This window comes from Schizosaccharomyces octosporus, assembly GCF_000150505.1.
Source record: "Schizosaccharomyces octosporus yFS286 unplaced genomic scaffold supercont6.3, whole genome shotgun sequence".
Taxonomy (NCBI): Eukaryota; Fungi; Ascomycota; class Schizosaccharomycetes; order Schizosaccharomycetales; family Schizosaccharomycetaceae; genus Schizosaccharomyces; species Schizosaccharomyces octosporus.
In genome coordinates, this window is record NW_013185621.1 from 2,932,387 (window position 1) to 2,943,251 (window position 10,865).

At 35.3% G+C, this 10,865-nt stretch overlaps 4 protein-coding genes across 4 annotated transcripts; 2 read left to right on the forward strand and 2 right to left on the reverse strand.

Annotated features, from left to right (window-relative positions):
* The first annotated feature begins 285 nt into the window (after nucleotides 1-285).
* Nucleotides 286-2,331, forward strand: SOCG_01864 (ferric-chelate reductase). Its single transcript, XM_013164817.1, has one exon. It carries the CDS (start codon nucleotides 459-461, stop codon nucleotides 2,148-2,150), a length of 1,692 nt encoding a protein of 563 aa, XP_013020271.1. The 5' UTR covers nucleotides 286-458; the 3' UTR covers nucleotides 2,151-2,331.
* A 19-nt stretch (nucleotides 2,332-2,350) lies between these two features.
* On the reverse strand, nucleotides 2,351-5,248 carry SOCG_01865 (membrane transporter). Its single transcript, XM_013164818.1, has 2 exons — nucleotides 2,552-5,248; nucleotides 2,351-2,500 (listed from the first exon to the last, which is right to left on the reverse strand). Exon 1 carries the CDS (start codon nucleotides 4,159-4,161, stop codon nucleotides 2,701-2,703), a length of 1,461 nt encoding a protein of 486 aa, XP_013020272.1. The 5' UTR covers nucleotides 4,162-5,248; the 3' UTR covers nucleotides 2,351-2,500; nucleotides 2,552-2,700.
* A 742-nt stretch (nucleotides 5,249-5,990) lies between these two features.
* On the forward strand, nucleotides 5,991-8,033 carry SOCG_01866 (hexose transporter Ght5). The gene has a single exon (XM_013164819.1). It carries the CDS (start codon nucleotides 6,205-6,207, stop codon nucleotides 7,795-7,797), a length of 1,593 nt encoding a protein of 530 aa, XP_013020273.1. The 5' UTR covers nucleotides 5,991-6,204; the 3' UTR covers nucleotides 7,798-8,033.
* Nucleotides 8,034-8,668: 635 nt separating this feature from the next.
* SOCG_01867 (D-lactate dehydrogenase) lies at nucleotides 8,669-10,707 on the reverse strand. The gene is made up of 3 exons (XM_013164820.1): nucleotides 9,746-10,707; nucleotides 8,898-9,698; nucleotides 8,669-8,851 (listed from the first exon to the last, which is right to left on the reverse strand). The coding sequence occupies exons 1-3, from the start codon at nucleotides 10,527-10,529 to the stop codon at nucleotides 8,832-8,834; spliced, it is 1,605 nt and encodes a 534-aa protein (XP_013020274.1). The 5' UTR covers nucleotides 10,530-10,707; the 3' UTR covers nucleotides 8,669-8,831.
* Nucleotides 10,708-10,865: the final 158 nt, after the last annotated feature.

Here is a 10,865-nt window from a genome sequence, read left to right on the forward strand (position 1 = left end):
ATTTTTTCCTTTTGAAGAGCTCAGCGATTTTCATGACCGCACTGCATTGTTGGTGTCAAGCTCGAATTTTTAAAACAATGATTCTCTTCTAAATTAAATTCTCATTCTTTCAATTATTTTGTTTTGTATATGAGTATGGGCATATTCACTTCAAAATATAGAAAGAACGAAAAAAGTTGTAATTTTCGCAACTTAAGTTTCGGGTAACGAGTACCAAATCAGATAAAAACGCAAGTCACATAAATTTATCTGATTGCTTATCTGATCTTAACAACAGTGCATATCAAAACTTATAAGGAAATTGTTGTATCCGCAATAAAAGGCCTTTAAATATTGAAAATTTACAATAAAAAACCGTCTGTTAATTATCCTGAAAAGAAGATCTCGCCTTGGAGTTATTTTTAAAAATACCATTTGGTGAATGTTTGCATTGGGTGTTTTATTATTGAAGATATAAAATGACTATAAGTATTCATGATAAATGGACGATTGGAGCAATCACTTTAATAATTTCAATTTACTTTCTATTTGTGTTGTTCTTTTCCATTGAGTATGTGAGAGTTTATCGAAAGTCAAATAGTTTGGCAAGTACCCTGGTTCATCAAAATCCAAACAATGCTCGAGTTAATTTATATCTCTCCATACGGAATATATATAGTTACTTGGTTGCTCATAAGTTTTTTCTAAACGTACTTTTATACATAACTTTTATTTTAGTATCTATTCCTTTCGTTGGGATAAATACTGCAAATGTTATAAGTCCAAATGATTGGAATTTAATAGGCATAGCCGCTCGATTGGGATACCTGGCATCTGGGATGTTCTTCATATCATTCTTTTTCAGCTTAAAAAACAACCCTTTTTCCCTGATGCTTTTCTCCTCTCATGAAAAGATGAATTATTTACATAGACAATTGTCAGTTATTGCTCTTTTAATTGGAATGATTCATGGCTTTTGTTTTCTCTTATGGTCCGCAAAAAACTATAAGCCTTTACTTACAGATAAAATAACTTTATATGGATATGCTATTGGAAGCTTAATTATCATCATATTTATTAGCAACCTTCCTTATTACAGAAAGCATTATTACGAATTTTTCTTTGCGACCCATCATCTTTGCAGTGCCGGTTTCTTATTTCTAATTTGGAGACACCATCCAGAATCCATTAAATATATGAGACTCTGTATGGTTATGTACCTCTTTGACCGATGCTGTCGATTATTTCGTAGCATAAAAAATCGGTGTCAATTCGATTTCTTCATCCTAGATGTTAATTTAATTTACATGAAAGCAAAAAAACCGAAGCATTCTTTTTTCTCTCTACCATGGGCTGCTGGAAATCATATTTATATCAACATACCTTTCTTGAGTTATTGGCAAGTACATCCTTTTACCATGCTAAACATCCCTACAGACGATTATATTGAACTTATTGTAGTGGTTCGTTCAGGCTTCACGAAACGCTTAAATGATTACCTTCGATATCCAGAGAGTACTACTGGCTATGAAGGAAATCAAGCTCGTCAGATTTTACCATATAACAAGGTCCGTAATTACTCTGCAATAACAGAGGAAGGGATCCAAAGCAACATAGACCTTTCTCTTCCCTTAACAATGAATGGTTGCCTCAAGAGTTTGACGGCTTTAGTTGATGGACCCTACGGGCCTATAAGTAATCCTTGCACTATTTACTCTAATGTGTTGCTACTTTCAGGAGGTGTTGGTGTTTCATATACTATGCCAATTATGAGAGATTTAATTATAAACAAATCGAAAGCGATCTCAATTAAATTTGTTTGGAGTTGTCGTTCAGCTAAATTATTAGAGCTTTTTTACAAGATACTTGAATTTTCCTTGAACCAAAGTCATGCCAAATTGGAGATAATTTGTCATTTGACGTCCATTAGTATCTCTCATCGTGATCTTCCGATAATATCTTCTAAGCAAGTCGGTAATTGTAAACTCCAAATTGTTAAGGGAAGACCTGATTTTAACTGGTACATCAAAAATTTCGCAGATGAGGTAAAAGAACAAACATTTTGCATGACTGCATGTGGATCAAATGCTTTGTTAAAAACCGTAAAAAATGCTGTCACCGAGAATATTCGTTCGACAAGCGATTTATACCAACATTATGAAGAGTTATAAGACGTCCACATACGAGGAGGATAAATACGGGAAACACCCATGATATTTATTTTAAACTCTCTAACTCGTTCTTTTATTGTATATTTAAATGACCTATAACTATATTTATGATCTTCGACAGAATGCTTAATTTACGAAAAGACCTGACAATTTATAGCATGTTCGTTTACAGTAATTTCATCCAATGTATGTATTTTTTAGAATAATCGCAACTAAAATGACTCATCTCAAAAGCAAAAAATTAAGAAACGACATAATCCGTCCATTAATACTTTCCTTTGTTGTATTGAAATTCATTCTTAGTCTCTGGCTTTATGAAAACTTCTTTGTAATTTTTATATAACATAAAGCTTCATTTGTTAGAATACAGTTGAATCAATTCATCATTGAAATTACCTTACACATTTCGCAATAGGATAGAACACAAACTAGAATTAATCTGATTATCAGATCAGGATACTAGATCGACGCCAATGGTATTATTGTTTCACATATTTATTTTTTTTTAGAATAAATTATAAAAAATAAAAGAAGGCATACTTTTCCAAGGCTAGTATCTGGCCGGGTCGAAAACATCCAAGCTGCGAATTCTAGGTCCGAAGAAATATAATAGTGGAAGACTTATACTACAAAATAATAATATGAACGCAAGTAGCGTACAACCCCAACCATATCCAAGTCGCTGATATAAAGACTCAGCAAATAAAGGAAATATAGCACCAAACGTAAGTTGTAGGACTCTCACCGCTGCTGATGCGCTAGCAGAATAAATACCATAAGTATCCACAACATACATGTTCAAAGGGTTATTAGTCATAATGTACCCAGCACCAAGAAGGGTTGAGCCTATCAAAGGTACAAACCAGAACACTCTATAGTTTGCAGTCCAACCAAAGATCAAGATACCGGTTACAAAAAGAAGACAACCTATAATTCCCATAGGAAGCCTAAATTCAGGTTCACTTTCACCTCCATTCCGCTGTAGTAATTTGATGTAAAACTTTTGGTTCAACGGTAATGCTAAGAACACAGCACATAAAAGACCCAGGGTTATAGAAACATACATTAGTCCACTGATACCAACGTTGAAATTGTATAATACTTCCCATGCTTGAGAAAAGGCAATGAGTACCAAACTCAAAATTCCATAAATGGTGCCGACAGTGAAAGCTATACAAATCAGAATTGGTTGTGTTACAAGCATATGAAGCGGTTTTTTCATACTTAGTAGTACAAGCCATTTTTTTAATAGTTCAGTACCGCTAAGGCGTTTCGCGACCACCTCATTTTCGCCGAGTTCGCCGAGTTCGCCGGTGCGTTCCAACTTCATTCGATTAAGTATTGGAGGGTAAGTTTCTTTTAACAGAAGGAAAGAAAATAACAATAAAACACCTGAAAGGATAAGTAAGATCCAAAATTCCCAACGCCAACCGATAGTGCTTTGAGTAATAAATCCGGAAATAATTGGTGCGACACCTGGTCCTAGCGAAAGGAGTGTAAAGTAAACAATCATATATTTACCTCGGTCTTTTTTTTCAAAAAGGTCTGCAAGACTTCCTGCTCCATTAGACATACCGACGGAACCAAAGCAGCCAGAAAAAAATCGGAAAACTAAAAACATTTCTAGATTCACGGAGAGGGCGATGGGAATTTGGAGTAAAGCGAATACGGAATAGCCTGTCAAGTAAATCGGTCTTCTACCAAACTGTTCACTAAGAGGAGCAAAAATCAATATCCCAAACAAGACACCAAGGGAGTAAAGGGTTGTACCTAGTGTGACAACAGTTCTTGAAGAGTGAAACTCTTTTGAAATTGTAGGGATACTAGGGGCAAAAACATTGGCACCATACTGATTTAAGAAACTCATAGTTGAAATAACAATTACGTTTCTAATTTTGAGCTTTAACGGCCATTGTTTTGGGTTATATTCATCCCATGTTTTTAATTCGGGAATAGAGCGTTCATGGTAATCGGACTCGTTTGAGCTAAAAGAGGAAGCTTCTTTTTGCATTGAAAGAATCAAACCCAGATCTGATTCAAGTGTATATTACAACAGTCCTCTTGTTGATGCAGTCAACACTTAAACTCATTAACTGTCAATATGATACAGTCGCTGCTAAAAAGAAATCAAGCAGTGAAGAATTTGCTATGCACAAACGAGTATAAAAGCTATAGTCTATTCCTATGAGTAAAGCAGCCGTCTTTTTAATACAGAAATTTTCGTACCTTGACACAGGCTCCGCGGAGCACCCTCCGCGGAGTCTCTTGTCAGCGAATACATGAGTCTATGTGGCTTTCTATCTCGCCTTGTCGAATTCCTTCATGTTTAATCATTTTTTGCCAAGTCATGATGCCATTTAGATTAGCTAGTGATGCATTCAAGTAAACGTCGTGTTGAAGATTGAAAATCACCATTGATTTTCGAATAGAAAAATTTCAGCTTATTTTAGTTGTAGCAAACAAATAAAATTCATTTCCATTTTTGACGCTGATATAAAGGATCGATGTTGTTGAAACGTTTTACGAAAAGCAAAATCAGAGGTTCTATTGCATGCATGCTTTAGGCATATGTGTCGAAGGGTATCACGGAATGTGGGAGCCAAAGAACAAAGCAAGTATTTCCATAGTATTAGAATTAGACATATTCTTGTCAGTATCTATTTACTATCTTGACGGTTAAATCAACTCGTACTCCCTTTGAATCCCCATCTTCAACCTGGTAACAACAAACCGAGAGTCCTTGTTTATTCCCTATCAATTGTATAACTTTCAATTTTTGTTACAAAAAAAAATGTGAACTCGCGCCAAAAACGAGACGTCTTGTGGTAGTAGCACAATGAATGGCAAGGAAGTACTATGCCTTTTCATTTACTTTTGTATATTTATATGCTACTGCCTTCCTTTCATACACATAGCAAACCAGTTTCCGTAAGAGCATATTTATGACCCTAAATATACGCATATGGTCTTACATAAGAATATGCATATGCTAGTAAATATAATGACCTACAGATGGACTATTACCATATAAGATGATATGGCTTGTCAACAATATTTCTCCACATGGTTGTTTTATATTCGTAATTGGAAAACTTTGTTTTTGTCACTTCCAAAAGTCTTATTGCCAACGTATTCGTGAAGGATTGAACTAAAAGAATAAATAAAGAAACTTTAACGAACATATCTTCTGTGTTTCAACGAATTGCTGCACTTTCAGTTGATCTAAATTTTGACTTTGAACCTATTTATTAACCATCTACGTCAGACTTGGAGATTTCGTTTTGTCTTTTGACATCCTCTTCTATGCAGAAACGAAGGAAACCGAAACAAAAACAAAGACCATAACCGAGATCGCGACTACTCAAAGAAGTACGTATGTTTTGTTTTGGATGTGCTAAAGTTGAATGTTTTCGTTCAAAAACTTCAAACGAATCCTGGTGAAACGACAATACACTTGAATAGTTCCGTAATGCGTTATTTTTGAAACTTGATTCTCGTCATCATAAAAATTGTACAACCTGTTGATTCGGCCAAGTTTTATATTTGATCGTCATTTCCTCCGCTTATTCAAACTTTGCAGAAACGAGCTTGAAAGTTTTCGGATGAGATTAACGTCGGTTGGTTCATTTAACTTTATTTATTTGCGAATTTTCGAAAGGGTTGGATTTAATTCGCAAATTATGTACGTTTTCGATAACCTTGATTTAACTTGAGAAGTCATACGTGTATATGTAAACAATGGCTTGGAAGAAAATTCTTAGTATTTATTGTAGGGTCTATTCCATCTTTTTTTAATTTATTCCACATATACCAAATTTAATACCTTCGTATTTTACTTATCTTCATTCTACCTTTTTTTTTGGATATCTATTTCAGTGCTCTTTCGTTACGCTCACCAATTTCCATTGAATTGATACATAATAAAACAGCCATTCCTTTCTACCTTTTAATTTCTAAATTTTTTTTTTTTTTTTTTATTGCAGAGGAAGTTTATTCCAGTTATTTACGTTAACACTTTCTTGCAACTTTTAGTTCTTACTGTTGAAGAAGCATCATGGGAAAAATCTTATTAATTGTAATGCTCGTCTTTGTGTCGATGGCCGGCTGGATGAACGGCGCCGACACTGGATCAATTTCTGGTATTACTCACATGCGTGATTTTCAATCGAAATTTGCGGATCGGTATGATCAAAAAACAAATACTTATTCTTACTCGTCTGCTCGTCAAAGTCTCATTACCGGTATGATTAATGTTGGCTCGTTTACGGGTTGCTATCTGTCTGCTCCATTGGCTGAGGCAGTTGGAAAACGGATTTCAATTTTTGTTTGGTGCATAGTTTACATTACAGGTGTTATTGTACAGATGACTGCTTCTCCCTCGTGGATTCAAATCGTCATTGCAAAAGTTTGGACGGGATTTGCGGTCGGCGCTACGTCGGTAATTGCTCCGGGCTACCAATCTGAAGTTGCTCCAGCTTCATTGCGTGGAGCTATTGTTACAACTTATCAGTTGTTTATTACAGCCGGGATTTTCGTCGCTGCTTGTATAAACATGGGTACTCACAAGTACACGCATTACAAGTCAGCTTCGTGGAGAGTATCGATGGGAATGAATCTGTTATGGGGATTCATCACTTTGGTTGGGATCACTTTTCTTCCAGAGTCTCCTCGCTATTTGATAGCCATTGGTAAGGATGAAGAGGCCTTAGAAATCATGAGTAAAAATAATGATATTCCAAAAGAACATAAATCAATTCAAGATGAATATCATCTAATTAAAGCTGATTGCGAAATAGAATTGGCTGGTGGTCCAGCAAAATGGTATGAAATCTTTGGAAAAGAAATTCGTTTCCGTACTTTACTTGGATTTGCTGTCATGTCGTTTCAGCAACTTACAGGTGCCAACTATTATTTTTATTATTGTACACAAGTTTTCAAGAATAGTGGTATAAGTTCACCTTATGCTGCTGCTTGTATCTTGGATGGTGTCAATGTCTTTTGTACCGTTTTTGCGATGTTTGTGCTTGAACAATTTGGACGTCGCATGCCTTTAATTGTGGGAGGTATTTGGCAATCTATTTGCTTTTTTATTTATTCCGCAGTCGGTGATAAAGCTTTGTATCGCAATGATGGTAGTTCCAACCAACAGGCAGGTGCTGTTTTGATCGCATTTTCTTGCTTTTTTGTTGCCAGTTTTGCTGTAACGTGGGCTCCAGCAGCATATGTTATTGTTGGCGAATCTTATCCTGTAAGATATCGCTCCAAGTGTGCTGCACTTGCTACTTCAGGTAATTGGCTTTTTGACTTTGTAGTCTCATTTTTCACTCCATTCATTACAAACATCATTGGATTTAAGTACGGGTATGTATTTGCTGTTTGTAATTTAATTGGATCCGTTATAATATTTTTGTTTGCTCATGAGACGAAAGGTCTGACTTTAGAAGAAGTCAATCAAGTTTACTTTTCAAATTTGAAGCCATGGCAACGTAATCCCAGGAAATACAACAGCGACTATTCACGTAGTCAGGAAGAAACGATTGAGAAAGAAAAGTTTGGAGCATATGGGGAATCTTTCGACCATGTTGAAAATACTCCTAATAATTCTTCCCCGACGGAGACCTCTTCTCTATCCCAAAAGAAAACCTAGGCTTATCATATTTTCAAATCATCCAAGAAAATACTAAATACTAAATAAAAAATAAAAAATAAAACACAAAAAAAACAGAACTTTTTCTGACAATCAAATTACAGCTTTATTTTTATTTTTTACCTTTAACAAACAATCTTTTTGAAGCATATACGATACGATTTCTAGCATGGTTATGATCATAATGATAAATACTTAATCAAAACTCAGTTCTTTTTTCTAAACAATTTTACCAGATAATTAATTCTCTATACGCTTGCCATTTAATCCTTTGATCTTTCCTCTCTATTACTATATAACGACAGAAAGTATGTACCATATTTACTAATGTAAAGTAGTCCGTGATACGACATAGAATACAAAGCCGGCTTTAAATATTGGAATATACTTTTGAATGCTTTACATCTGTACTCACACTCTTCATGAGAGTCAACGAATCAGATGATTGTGCTTTTTACTGAAACTGCGAAGAATTGGTTGCTTTATACTACTTCAATGAATACTAATACTTTAGAGGGATCTGATTCACTAAATAACCTATGTAAACTTGAACGTAGTTAGATTACAACCTCAACGTTTGGACTTTCAACTTCAGTTAGATATATCTTTATAAAATCAAGTAAAATGATTCCTTTCTATTCCATTTACGTTCTGATAAGTAAGTATGTTTGGGACTTTACCTTTTGCACTAACGATATTTGATACTACAATATCATTCTTGTATGGCGCTAAAGATAATATCGTATAAGGGTTATGAAAAAATGTAAACTCATGAAGTACGCCAAAACATAGAATGCACTGCTATTTTTGACATTTTAGAGTTAATGCCATAGGATCTCATCGAAGCATAAAGTGTCTTTACATTGTTTCCGTACAGGCAATACATTTCATAAAATAAATCATCCATCATTATTTTTCTTAAAACTAAGCGACTGAACACTTTTTCTTTCAACTATAAATTCATTTCATCGTTTGCTTTTCGTTATTTTTCATCAATTCGGCATAACCTTGACGTTATAACCTTGGGGTAGGAATTATCCGACATACTTGTAAGCTATATTGTGTTAGTAGAAACTCATTTGAGATGTATATATACTTACGCAACATAATTCCGTTAGGATCAATCACATGTTTTATAGTCTTCATTAGGGAAATCATTTCTGGCGTTTTCGAATATCCAACATACGGCTTCTTCAGAAAACCGAGTCCATGTTCTGACGAAATCGAACCTTCATGAGAAGCAACCCATGCAAATACCCACGGTTCAAGAGCATCTTCAACCTTCTTTTCAAGTTTTCTTGAAAGAACGTTCATATGTAAGTTCCCATCGCCTACGTGACCAAACCCGACAACGTCAATAACCGGCTGTCCAGGAGCATCACCTATTAAGTTCAAGTCTTTTAGTCGTTCCTTCGTAGCATATACTAAATCAAACAATATATCCAAAGGTAAGGAAACGTCATACTTGTAGATACCAGAACCAACATCCTGCAAGCATCCCGCAGTTTTCACACGTCGTAACACAAATTCATCAATTTGTTTATCATCTTTGGCAATTGCACCTTCACCAATTAATTTTTGTTCTTTCAATTCTTCAACCACCCTACAGAGTTTTTCGTGATCGTGATTCGAACTGGATCCCTGTGTTTCGATAAACACGTAGAATGGATATTCATCTTTGATAGGGCGTGGAATAGAAGAATGGGAATCCATAAAAATTTGTGAAGTATTGTCCATTAATTCAAAAGCCGAAAGAATTTCCGAAAGATGGAATTTGGCTGTAGAAAAGGCTTTCAAAACATTATTGTATGACGGTAGACCTAAAAAGGCAGCGTTCGTAGAACGAGGTTTTTGCGGACATACAACACTTAGTCGAGTGATAATTCCCAGGTAGCCTTCACCTCCAATGAACAGTTGTTTAAGATCCTTAGGCCTGTATTATCCTTACGGACTTTTACTAGATTGTTCAAAATGGTACCATCCGGCAAAACCGCCTCCATACCAATAATATTTCCATGAAGATTTCCATATCTCATCAAACGAAGTCCGCCCGCCGATGTCGAAGCACAACCACCCACTTGACAGCTTTTCCTAGCTCCAATATCAAGTGGGAAAATATGATCCTTACTAACCAGATAGTTATCCGCATCCTCCAAGATTACACCAGCATCCAAATTCAAGATACCGGTGAGTTCATCAAAACCATGGATATGATTCATCAAGCCCAAGTTTATAATGATCTCGTCAAACACAGGGATAGAACCACCAACAAAACCCGTGTTTCCTCCTTGAGGCACGACGGCTAGTCGGCGGGAATTACAGTATTTGAGGATTTGACTCACTTGTTCAGTAGTCTTAGGCTTAATAACTAGACGAGATTTTCCTCGGTATTTATGCGTCCAGTCGATGTTGAAAGCATCCAATTCAGAGGGATCAGAAGATTCATCAATATCGGTGACAATGGATCCACCATCCTTCGCTAGCGCACCTTTAAAAAAGTCAATATCTTTTTGACTTAATGTAGCATAACGAGGATCTCGTTTTAAAGAAGGATAAGATTCTGAAGTGAAAGATGGTTTCTCTGATGATCGAGAGTCCCTTGCTTTGCAATTAGCACATTTAACTCCCTCAGGTTTGGAACCAGAATTGTCCTTCTGGGTTTGACATGAGCATTTGCCATTCTCGTTATTGCAAGATCCTTTATGTTTGCATTCACAATTTTCACTTCCCATGGTTACTTTCTGATCTTATTAGTTCGATGATTTACTTTTTATAAAAACTTGTCTTTGCAAATATAAAAAAAATTTTTTAAAAGATAAGTACTTATGGTAAGATTTTTGGGCTGAAAATCAATTTCTCTTCCTAAATAAGTAAAAACTTACATGTGATATATTTCATACTTACGTTTATTTCACTACCCGAATTCTGAGTAACGTAGAACCATACTGTCTGTTTACGTTAATAGCTGACCTCGATATTTGGTAATGTAGCAAGTCTTTTCTTTAGTTAATCAAAATTAATAAAATAAATTTTACTTTTCTTTTCGTAAACGAAGAAGTTGGGAATAT

What these genes read in the sequence shown, in the direction of transcription:
- SOCG_01866 (XM_013164819.1), top strand. Translation starts at nt 6,205, where the DNA reads ATGGGAAAAATCTTATTAATTGTAATGCTCGTCTTTGTGTCGATGGCC.
- SOCG_01867 (XM_013164820.1), bottom strand. Translation starts at nt 10,529, where the DNA reads ATGGGAAGTGAAAATTGTGAATGCAAACATAAAGGATCTTGCAATAAC. An exon ending in GAACAATCTAGTAAAAGTCC is followed by an intron (nt 9,699 to 9,745) that starts GTAAGGATAATA and finishes TGTTCATTGGAG; the next exon opens with GTGAAGGCTACCTGGGAATT. An exon ending in TCCTAACGGAATTATGTTGC is followed by an intron (nt 8,852 to 8,897) that starts GTAAGTATATAT and finishes AACACAATATAG; the next exon opens with CTTACAAGTATGTCGGATAA.
- SOCG_01865 (XM_013164818.1), bottom strand. Translation starts at nt 4,161, where the DNA reads ATGCAAAAAGAAGCTTCCTCTTTTAGCTCAAACGAGTCCGATTACCAT.
- SOCG_01864 (XM_013164817.1), top strand. Translation starts at nt 459, where the DNA reads ATGACTATAAGTATTCATGATAAATGGACGATTGGAGCAATCACTTTA.